The sequence below is a fragment of the Colossoma macropomum genome, unplaced genomic scaffold (assembly GCF_904425465.1).
Source record: "Colossoma macropomum unplaced genomic scaffold, Colossoma_macropomum, whole genome shotgun sequence".
In the NCBI taxonomy this organism is placed as follows: Eukaryota; Metazoa; Chordata; class Actinopteri; order Characiformes; family Serrasalmidae; genus Colossoma; species Colossoma macropomum.
In genome coordinates, this window is record NW_023494784.1 from 26913427 (window position 1) to 26925229 (window position 11803).

Here is an 11803-nt window from a genome sequence, read left to right on the forward strand (position 1 = left end):
ATGAAGAGAGGCAGCCGTATCAGATTTCAGGGGAAAATGTTAGAGACCAGGGAGTGCGGAGTTGGGCTGCAGCGCATTGGAGGCTGAGTACAATGGCAGCTTTCTGTCAGGCAGGGACTTCAAAGGCTCGCTGAGTGACTGCTCTGAGTTAGACTTTGTTGTAGATCACTGAGGAAATTCACAGATGTTTTCTCATACGAGACACCATTACAGCAGCTCAAGTACCCAGTAGCCCCGAGCATTTCTCTCTCTTCTCTCATTTCTCTCTCTTTCTATCTTTCCTGCTCCTTCTCTCTCTTTCCCGTGCTCCCTTTCTTGTGTGGGAGACAGATGTGGAACCAATTTTTTTTTCTCTTTCTTCTTTTTTCTGCAGTCTGTCCAAAGAACATGAAAAGTTAGACAGTTTATTCACTTTGACCTGTCTAAGAGAGAGTCTCAAAATAAAGTAGCTAAAAATGTCAGTGCGCTTCTTTTTTTGGTCTACTAAGTTACAGTTTAGTAGCTCAAATCGGTAAAAGTGACAGCTTTAAACAATTAAAATTGATTTTTTCATGTAATTTAATAAAGACAAATGTATTGACAATTTCTTTAGTCCTCATTAATTAAGCTCTCTCTCTCTCTCTCTCTTTCTCACAGGTTGCCTTCTTCAATTCCTTACCAATAAGTGTATGTATTACACTCTGTGGTGAGACATCGTAATTTATATATTTATTAATCATGTGAAGTTTATTTTAAATAATAAAGATGTTATTTAACTTGAGATAGATTCTGCAATTTTTGTGGTTTAATTCATGTGAATGGCAGGCCTTTCCACTTTTAATACTGAGCATAATTTGCCAACTGTTGTAAAAAGTGGATTCTGTGCTCATTATTATGTTATCTCTTATCTTGGTTTTCTGTCATTTCGTGACTGTTACAGATTTGCTGGACATTGTAGACTCACTATTCACAGTCCATTCGATCTATTTGTGGACAGTGTGTTGTACTTTATAAGTCCACTTTGTGAGAGTTGTATGTATGGATGTGAACATTGGCTGGGGTTCACCATTATAACACTGAAAAGATTGTACAACACCTGGGAGACCTTGCTTAAAATAGGGGAATTCTGGTCTCTGACTGCCTGTATTTGTAGTTTTCATTTTCCAACTTTAGTTACACATTTACTTCAAACCAGTGGGGCGCAGTGGAAGATGGTGAGGTTTGCTCAAGTAATAAGTGAAGCCTCATCTTTCACATGCAGCAGACATGATCGTGAATGTTTGTTTGGGTGGGGAGGGGGGGGGTAATTGTTTGTCTGAAGTCACCCTTGTACTGACACATTTGACATCATTCTTTTTTTCATCAGCTGTGTTTTGTACCATATCATTTGAGAGAAATAAAGTTGTTCAAGATGCCTCAGTGTCATTATCTACTCATTATTTTGGTTAGAAACACACTCTACAGACTGCTTTCTTAAGCTTTCTTATGATAACCTCTACAGAACTGTCTGTGACTGTGAAACCTTCATTAGAGTTCTCAAAAACTACACATTACGTATACATTAATAGACTAACAAATATTACAGCACTCCTAATGTTCAGTGATCAAATGGTCAGTCTATGTGAGCTTCAAGGCTTGTTCATGTAAATCAGAGCTAATAGTTAATGCACAGCTGAGCATATAGAGTTGAGTGTTGGCCTCACACAGTTGATGCTAATGTGTCTTACATTGTGAAAAAAAAGTATTGATAAATTGAAATGTTGGGCATCCGTGACAATCCTCTGTGGGTTGCAGGAAAACAGAGATAGCCTTTGGGCCCAGCGGGAACCCCCCTCTGCCCCATGAGCCGTGGGAGAGGACTAGGACTGCTAATCCCTTCAAAGCAACCGATCCACTTCAAAATCAGCAACTGCAAACTTTTGGGGGACAGTGGTGCTTCTTGTAGAAAGGCCAACTAAAAATATGTGTTGTTTTTATTGTGTCCGTCACTGATCCTCACACAGGTCTATATGAAAAAATAGGTTCCCAGTCATTTTACCTACTTTTACCAACTCTGACTACCGCTGTTCTTATTTGTTATTTAGCCAAGTGTATTAGTCCTACCCTGATCACTCAGTCTTACAGGTTATGGTGCTTAAAGGTCACAGAGGTTCAGTTGCCTACATAGATAAAGTCTTGAGGAGCTTTAGGTGGAGCAGAGGGAGGGAGTTGAAAAGTGTTTCCACTTTCCTAAAGATGGGAACTCCTCCCTCATTCACACAATCTCCCAGGAAACGCCAAAATAAGACATCATCCTGCTTGAGTCACTTCCACACCTTTAATTAGCCAAGTTAGCCAACTGTGACACCTTAATCTCTTGACAAGTATACTCTGAGGAATCATTTGTCATATTTTTTCAGTAAGTCGCAGTTAGGATAGTATGAATGCTGAGCTGCCTTCCTGCTTTAATGAATGTTAGTGGAGTTTAATTTTATTATGTAATAGACAGCCCAGAGCTGTCAAAGTGAACTGTGCTACCTATTGTGAGAAATGTTTTGTGATGTCTTTTATTTTGGTAATGAGTGACAAAGAATGTAGTATTTTTTCTGCCTTCAGAGAGTTACTCAAGTTGCTTTAAAGCTCTTTAAACTTAGTGTTTTGAATATTATTTTTTTAGATGTTTTTGTTTAGTTTTAGCTGAAACAAAGGAGAAAAAAAGGTTCCAGGACGATTATGAACTTTGTGTTGAATACCATTATCCCGTCTCTTTCGCCTCCCCTCTTGAAGCCATCCAACACGCCCCTACCAAGAGATCTCTCGAGATAACACGGTGGCATTGTCACAACGGGCCACGCTACAAATCCTTAATTACAAAAAGGAGGATCGGGTGACTCCGGCATCCAATACGGGGGTCTCCAGGCGGCGAGGGGTCTTTGATCAAGAAAATCCAATTATTTGTGTATATACATTTCCCACATAGTGATTACTTCATTAATTGTCCCGCCTTTATCTCCACCCTTCCCATCCCCCCTAATAATCAGCCCTTTTATCCAGACCAACAAACACACCATAGGAGCTTTGTGGATTCAAAGGATTTGCTTCCCCCTCTCAAAGAGCCGCTATTCTTTGATGATTGGGCAGCGGCAAACTTCAAAGTAATAAATCTTACTCCTGACTGGCTGGCGGCCCACCAAAGTCCTTATCAAATCCTAAGAAGTGATCCTTCAGTCCTCAGATAGTCCAAGGATATCTTGAGGAGAGGAAGCGCCGAGGCTACACTTTTCCATGAGAAGACGCTTTTTGTGTCATTTTAGCAGCGCTCTGAAACCCTCTGGTTTGAGACTGTGGGGAAGAGAGGAAGGAGAAAGTTTGCCATGGCAGCAGTGGCTGTGCTGAGAAACGACACTCTCCAGGCATTTCTGCAGGTTCGTGCGAACTTTTAAACATTGTTGGGATTGTGCTTTTTCGTTCTTCCTTTTCTTTTCTTTCTTTTCTTTTTTTTTAGAAAGTGTGCGCTACACGTAGATCCACGTGAACTTGTGTTCATGTAGGCATCAAGCTAATCTTCGGTTTGTGAGAGCACACTTTTTAAGTCATATGAGAAAAAAACAAAAATGTTCATTTGTAGATGTAGCATCGTACAAGGTGAGTTTAAGTGAACGTTGAGGCTCCTCGTGACAAAGTTGCGCCTCAGACTTTTTTATTTACCTCTTCACTCCTCTCTCTCTCTCTCTCTCTCAGTCGTGCTTGCTGCTTTTTAAAAATGCCTCTTTTTTGACCATCCAGGACCGTACTCCAAACTCCTCGCCGGAAAACAGCAAGCATTCCCCTCTGGCACTCTTAGCAGCTACGTGTAACCGGATCGGCCACCACCACGGCTCCAACCCGGCGGAGTTCCTCCAAGTCCCGTACGAAACCACGCTCGGGTCCCCGTCGCGGATTTTCCACCCATGGAGTAACGAGGCGAACCCCACGTCCAACTCCTCGTTCGGACTATCCTCCAAACCGCAGCTCTCGGCGCACCTGCAGGGCTCCTACACTTCCCACCATGAGCTCCCGCTGACCCCGCCGGCCGACCCCACGTACCCGTACGACTTCTCCCCGGTCAAGATGCTGCCGTGCTCCATGCAGTCCACCTGCCCGCCCACCTACGTCCCGGCCGTCACGTACGCGGCACCGACCCCGATCCCGCCCGCCATGCCGGGCTTCGTGACGGGACACTCGGGCCTGGTCCACCAGCAGCAGAGACAGCTGTCCCCCAACCCCGGAGAGGACATCCCCTGGTGGAGCCTCCAGCAGGGCAACCCGGTGAGCCACCCGTCGTCGCTCGCGCCTCACCGCTTCCCCATCCAGAGGAGCCTGGTGCTGGGGCACACGGACTTTGCGCAGTACCAGAGCCAAATCGCTGCGCTCCTGCACACCAAATCCCCCCTGGCCACGGCCCGCCGCTGCCGCCGCTGCCGCTGCCCCAACTGCCAGTCCTCCAGCGGCTCCAACGACGAGCCCGGCAAGAAGAAGCAGCACGTGTGCCACATCCCGGGCTGCGGCAAAGTCTATGGCAAAACGTCGCACCTCAAGGCGCACCTGCGCTGGCACTCGGGCGAAAGGCCGTTCGTGTGCAACTGGCTCTTCTGCGGCAAGAGCTTTACGCGCTCCGACGAGCTGCAGAGGCACCTCAGGACACACACCGGCGAGAAGAGGTTCGTGTGTCCGGACTGCTGCAAGAGGTTCATGAGGAGCGACCACCTGGCCAAGCACGTAAAGACGCATCAGAACAAGAAGGGCAAACCTCACGAAAAGCCCGCCGAGCACCACGTTAAACGGGAGGACACGAGACACCTATAAGGAGAGCGCGGAGACCGCAGACTGTAGTGCAATACACAGCGAGCTTGATGGAGCCGAGCACACGCAGGCTGGTCTGTCAAGTGGACGTCTGAAACTTTCGTTGAGAAACTGAGGAGTTGATTTCTTCCCGAGGCTCAAAGAGACGCGCTACCTTGGAAGTTACGTTTTCGTTCTTTTTCTGGACTTGTAAATATGATTTTCAAGTCAGTTTCAGTTCTCATAGGGACTCTGAAGAACCTTTCACATCCCTGTGCTGCCCAAACCACTAACAAGTTTTGAACTTGTGTTAAGATCTCTGTCTTCGGTGGAAGATCTCGCATTGTTGTAAATATATATTTAATAGCTTTTGTTGAAGGAAAGTGTCAGTTTTCGCTCCTTGTGGGGTGTTTTAGCATGCTATTGAGAACAAACTGTTAAATAAATTGCTGTGTGAAAAATAAAGAATATTACTTGTTCATCCACTTAAAAGTTGAGTAGTAGGTGTTTTTAAATCAGTTAATGAGTAGGATTTTACACAAAGTAGGGAAAAATAAATGAAATCTTTACAGGCTTGGATAGTTTAGGGTTATCTATATGCACTCTTAGAAAAAGAGGTACGAAACTGTCACTGGGGCAGTACCCCTCTTGTCACTGGGGTGGTACCCTCAAGGGTACATCTCAGTAACTTTAGTCAGGGAGCATAATTGTACTATAATCCATTGAAATTATATTTTCTATGTTGTATTGATTCCACACATCCCGTCTCGTCCCCAGGCTTTTTATTTTATTGTTCTGTTTTAAAACATTTGATTATGAAAAGTACAAATACGTACTTTTCCACTGTGAAAAACTTATTTAAGGTTCACAGATGGACCTTAAAACCTTTTAGGTACATTTACTTTGTTTGTATCTTTATGAATGAAAAATGTACCTGCACAGAAACTTTATTTCTAACAGTGTGGGAAACTGTTTTGAAATCGTAGCTGGCGAAACTGAGGCAACCTTGTTTGTTAGGATGTCACACAAGTCAGCATTTAGGTATTTATGTTTTTACTGACTCTTATGTGATTGTTGTTTTATGATGTGGCTGCCTGACTGCTGACAGTACAACTTTGGACAAGTTTACAGCAAAGCTTTGAAACATTGTGTAGGTAGATTAAATGTATAACTGTCAGAGTTGAAACTAATTTAAGTGCTGGAACTTATATAATATAAAAAACTTATATAATATATAAAATACACATATGGGACTAAAATATATTTGTTTAAATATTGAACTTCTGAATAATAAGCAAAATGTCAAAGAAGTTACACACATCAAAATGCTGGGTTATACCGTAAATGTTAAAAAATAAAAATATTTGCAAATCTATTATATATTAATATAAACATAAGTACAGCTGCAGAGGACTAAGAACTGTCAGATATGAAAATGTGTCGGTATCAAAGAGATGGCACGTTTGCTGTGCACATATGTACTCGCTTAGGTTCTCTTGTGCATTACAATAGTTCATCACAAAAGCACAACGCTGTTTAAGCTTAACTTGTAGGATAATGTGATAAAGCAATGTTCTTCACACATCAGTATTCAGGACTGATAGACAGATTTACACTTACAATAGTGTGAAGAACCTTTTTAAAGTTTTAAAAACCTTTACATAACATGAAGTTTCTATTGGAGCTAACTTTTTTTCCTAGAGCCACACTTCTATGCCAGGAACCATTTCGGAGCCTTTAGATGTACTGACACATCCTTCTTAAAATATAGCACTGCTGGAGCCTCTATGATGCAGAAGGTGCAAGACAAGCAATGGATTTCCACTCAAATTCATATCTACACTGATATTCAGTCAATCATTTCTCACATTTATATGCAGATTTTTAATAAATAAACAGCCTGTGTCTCCAGTACAGCTGTGCTGTGTAGCAAACAAACAAGTGAGTTCACTTTTATGATCTTTGAATTTTGAAACAAAAAGGTGATCAGTCAGTAGCTTCTGCTTGTAATAGTCAGCGCATAAAGAAAACTTTGTATGCTAACTTAAGGCTGAACTCACACATCAATTTGCAGGTTGGTGCAGGACCACCGAACTGATTTTTCTAGTAAGTGAATATAAAAGCACCACTGTGTTGTAACACATCACTGGCAATAAGGTAGACATCACTATAAAGTATCATTCTGTAAAATTTATATCACCTGAGTGACTTAAAGCAGCTTTTAAAGGAAGTGGTCAAAATATGTGAACAAATTCATGTGAAAGTGGTTCTTTGGTGTCAATTTGAGGGAAACACTGCAGCCTTTATTGTAGTAATAGAGTAATTTGTCTTGCAAGAGCGCCCCCCATGGTAAGTGACAATTCATGCCACTAAGGCAGTTCTGTGCAGGTCTATAGCTCAGCAGCTCAGCAAACAATCATCTACAGAAGACATTTTGTCAGTTCTAATTACAAGTTAACATCAGTTCTATGACTAATTTGACCTTGGTATACCAGGCCGGTGCTTGTAGAATCTGTCTGATTCTCATTTTTGTTATGATTATGAATTATTTAGTACTGTGTGGGCTAATTTTCAAGTCTTTAAGATATGCATATGCTGAGAAATTCCTGCTGCTACTTAATTTGGTTCAAAACTTGTGTTTATGTTTTTATGGGTTCTGTTGAATTGCACAGCTGGCATTGTCTAGAATTTAGCTCCATTTTAGAGAAGACTTTGTCCCAAAGTCGAAGATCAAGATCAACTCTTCCTCACTGATCATTATCATCCCCCTCATCAAACCCCCTCGGGAAACTCAGCAAGCCCTCAAATAATTTCCGAAACTTTCATATGATTATTTATTAATACCCAATTACCAAATTTATGTATTCCCAAGCTCTTCTAATGACACATATTCTTCATCCAAACCCCCACAGTGTAATATCAGATCACCAGCATCAATGCAATTGGTCAGTTCAAGTTTGATACATTCATATGAGAGATACCCTGCACGTCCCACCAACACTGAATTATTGAAGAGGTTAATGTTTGCCAAATGGGTGATTTTTGTGTCCAACTGCTGTCTTTACATTTCATTTCAGACATAAAGCTAATAGTGAGCCACCCCAGCTACAAGATATGCATCCAAGTAAAGTACTTAGCTTCTTTTCTTTTGTAGATCAGTTCTCCTTGGTGTTACTCCTGAAGGCGGTGTGCATTTATGCTTTCAGCATGTGCTGATCCCACAGCCTTATCATCTTTTCATGTGTAATCTGTGGCACAAGCAACAATTTGGATATACAAACTAGAGAGTGCTGTGTCTGTGTGCAATGAATCAGACTGACACATTTGCTCTTTTTATTGTATTACATCCCTCTGCATTTTGATGTTTTTTTTTTTCATCTCTCTTTCATTTTTTTTTTACAGGTCTTTATCCAAACTGCTGTGGGATAGCAATGCATGTGCAGCATGAATGGAACCCACTTGAATTTCTTTTGAATTATGTTAGGAAATGATGTAAAACTTTTCTTCAGTTTTCTTTTTCTTTTTTAAACCATCATTTTATTAGACTAGTCACAGGCCTACTCCCTCCACAGTATGTCACCAATATGTAATCTGCATTTTGCTAATGATCATAATTAAATTACCAAGCTCTGACGTCTACAGTGAGTGGTCTCCTCAGATTGAACAATACTGGAGAGAATTATTTAGGTAAATTGTAGTAACATCCTTCGGCAGGATTAGGGTGAAGAAAGTGGCATATTAGACGGTTTATAACTTTATCAACTTTGTCAAAAAATCTTTAACAAAATTGAGCAGATCAACATTTGTCCAGGAAATACATGTGTGAAACACTACCATTAAAATATTATACTATGTAAACTGTAGGCTACAGCTTGTTGAAACATGTTAAAGAAAAATTCAATTCAATTGTCAAGATTTTAAACAAATTAAATTAAAGTGGTTTGATGCGAATTTTTTTAGAGAAACGTATTAAATCTGAACCGTTTACAGTAAATGTGATAGGAACCAGACATCTGAAGAGTTTAATGCTCTTAAATGCTTAACCTAAAGTAGTAGATAGTTTGATTATTTAGCACTTTTTTGCTCTCTGCATTATTCCATGTGTTATTTCATGGTTGGTTTTACTGTCTTCACTATTATTGTAAATATGGAAAATAGTAAAAATATGGAGAACTCTTTTGTAAATATGAGTACTCTTTCGTAAGTAAGGTGTGTCCAAACTTTTGACTGGAAGTGTCAAATGTATGTATATAGTTCTCACTCTCCTGAACAAGCTGCTGTCTGCAAACTGTTTTGCTGCATGTCAGTGTTTAAGATATCTGTTTACTAGGGTAAATAATTGCTGTAGATCTCATTGCCAGAACAGCCTCCATTCCAGACGTTTCGGGCTTTGTACTTGTTATGGGTAATTAAGTTTCATCAACAACTTCTCCAGGAAATAGTGATGTCAGATCTTGTTACTGGCATGTTAAGTTTCCCTGAACCAAGAACGATATGGGCATTATCGCTTAAAATATATTTACATATTGTTAAAGTTACAAACTATGAAGAGTTTAATGCCTCCAAATGCTCCCACACATATAGTTCTGAGACTGTTTTGAGAAGGTTTTTGGCCTCGTATTTTCTTAATTACATTCAAGATGGAGAGGTACATGCAGGGCAATGTAATGCAAAATAGTCCCCAAGACTATATTCAAATTTATCACTATTTTACAATTATCAACGTTACATATAAACACCAGAAGACACATGCAGATTCCCTGGTGGTTTTGTATAGCAAATAAAATGGCTATATTTGAGTTGTAGCCATCACGACCCCTGATTTCTATTACCACCATTGCAAAGAAATTCAAGGTAATAAGTTTCTCTATAATGTATCATTTCACATCAAACCCACTCAAAATGACTTATTTACATCTCAAAATTAAAAAAAAAAAATTATGGAAATCCAATTGTAACGCTTCAGATCCAACCAAGTGCCTCAAAAAGTGGATGGCATTTTTTGGAGTGCTTTTTCAGAGCCAAAGCTTGAAATGTTCTTGATTACCAAGTCAATCACAAAGTATTTCACTCACTGGAAACAATACTGATGGCAAATAGTCCCCAAAAACAAGCAGAAACTAAGAAGTCATCTACATACTTTAAACTTTGGAACCCCTTAAAATGAAAATTCTGCTTTTAAAGCATTTCGTTGTATTACTAATGAAGGACTTCATGTGAAATGACCTTTTCCTCAACTTACTTTGTGTACTTAAACAGAGGTTTTCCAACCACTCCCCCAAAAGTATGCCCTTCTAAATCAGGTACTTTATGGTGCACCCATTGCTGACACAGATGTTCAACTGTACACACATGACTTGTATAATCTCAATTGTAAAGCAGTGCCAATGAGCCTAAGATCATCATGCCCCATGCCAAGTGATGACTAGAGAGGTATAAATCTCTCCAACACTGGGCTGTGAAGCACTGGAGCTACGTTCACTGGAGTGATGAAGCACCGCTAAGTTCTCCTGGGATGAGCTGAAGTGGTGTTTGTGATCCAGAACTAATCATCCAGTATTAGTACCTGACCTCACTAATGATCTTGTGGCTGAATGCAACCAAATCCTCTCAGCAATGTTTCAACAATGATACATAGATAGGTCAGTTTAATGTCATTCTGGCACCAGCAAATTATTGCAACGCCTACAATGTACACCGTGTACAAAATCATAGTCCTACAAGCAATGTCACATGTCTCAGTAGCAACGTCAGCTGTAGTACAGCGTGCCTGTATAAATTTGGAGGAGCAAGATGTGACTTTTCCAACAGGCTGCTGTATTGCACCGCCATCTAGCGGTGGTTTGTGGGTCTGCGGTTTTAAAACCACGCTCATCTTTGTATTTGTTCTCTGTGTCAATGACGAAACCACCCACCACACAAACGTGAACTCCTACAGTGAGCAGGGCGCCTGGACATCACTCAGAGTATCCTACGGTGTCAAAAGTGCTATCATTCATTTTCGAGAAAACGTGAAAATGTTTTCACACAGCTACACTACAAGTAGTCCGGGAATTAGTTTCAGATTTATGGCTAAATAATATTGAACGCAGATTTTTTTAAATGTATATATAATTAACCTGTATTATTATTATTAATGCATTTGAAATAAGCCGATGATATACTCGTCCTTTAATTGAGTGTCTAGTCACCGAGAACTACCTGTCATGTTATTGTATCAGCATTACATGTTTGGGTGAGTGAAGTAGAGGACAGTAAGGTCAGTCAGGGACCATACACCTGAAGAATGCTGAAGAGGCTCTTTGTTATTTGAGGGGTGTCTGAAGGAGCTGTCCAGGTGCTGAAATGCCCCTCTACAGGGGACTAAAGGGATCTGGAGCTACAGAAAATTCAGACAAATCCAGAGAGCGTGCCCACTATTACATTTCATGTCATTTATGGGGCGTGTATTGGGGCAGCAATATTTTTGTAATTCCTTCCTTTTTATGCACAGTCGACAATTCCAATTCATTCAAAATGTTCCAGTGCGACACTGAAATGTTCATATTCGTATTATAATGTTTCAGATGAGAAAGCAGGCACTGACAGTTCTCTAATGTGCTTTAGCACCGTGCGTAAATGCCTTTAATAAAGAATACTAAGTGAGTTGGAGCTTATTAAACCGACTGCTTGCTGCCATCGTGTGGACTTTTTCTTCTGAAGCATTCATTTCTGCATTTCTCATGTGCGCTCTTATCCAGGACATAAGCCTGTAAATGACTCAAAAGACGCCTGTCGTTTTCCTAAGACAGTGTTGTCGCTCATTTAAACAAGACAAAACATACAGTCTATGATGACTGTCTCCAATTCATATTAAAACTAAACCACACACTCATTTGTTCACACAGCATTATGTCAGCGGTAATAGACCATCATCTTTCGTTAGCTTATAGGCACTGTTGTCCTTCGTATTATGAAGGTCAGAATTGTTCCCAACCCCTCCCTCTCCCTCCGCGCGCAAAGTGCCTCAGCGTAATGTGTTGCT

The 11803-nt window shown here is 40.6% G+C and overlaps 2 protein-coding genes across 5 annotated transcripts in view; both read left to right on the forward strand.

Moving 5' to 3' along the window:
• The window catches only part of myo3b (myosin IIIB), a 115982-nt gene extending 115161 nt beyond the window's left edge, over positions 1 to 821 (forward strand). For all 3 annotated transcript variants that reach the window (XM_036566144.1, XM_036566151.1, XM_036566159.1), the window contains one exon: positions 637 to 821. The gene's annotated coding sequence lies outside the window, so the exon portion shown is untranslated. The remainder of the gene's footprint in view (positions 1 to 636) is intronic.
• A 2242-nt stretch (positions 822 to 3063) lies between these two features.
• sp5a (Sp5 transcription factor a) lies at positions 3064 to 5332 on the forward strand. Of its 2 annotated transcripts, XM_036573789.1 has the most exons (3): positions 3064 to 3383; positions 3745 to 4167; positions 4204 to 5332. In XM_036573789.1, the coding sequence occupies exons 1-3, from the start codon at positions 3333 to 3335 to the stop codon at positions 4801 to 4803; spliced, it is 1074 nt and encodes a 357-aa protein (XP_036429682.1). In that variant the 5' UTR covers positions 3064 to 3332; the 3' UTR covers positions 4804 to 5332. The 2 variants fall into 2 exon arrangements, with proteins under 2 accessions (XP_036429682.1, XP_036429673.1); XM_036573780.1 differs by having other exon boundaries at positions 3745 to 5332.
• The last annotated feature ends 6471 nt before the right edge of the window (positions 5333 to 11803 follow it).

What these genes read in the sequence shown, in the direction of transcription:
- sp5a (XM_036573780.1), top strand. Translation starts at nt 3,333, where the DNA reads ATGGCAGCAGTGGCTGTGCTGAGAAACGACACTCTCCAGGCATTTCTG. An exon ending in CTCTCCAGGCATTTCTGCAG is followed by an intron (nt 3,384 to 3,744) that starts GTTCGTGCGAAC and finishes TTGACCATCCAG; the next exon opens with GACCGTACTCCAAACTCCTC.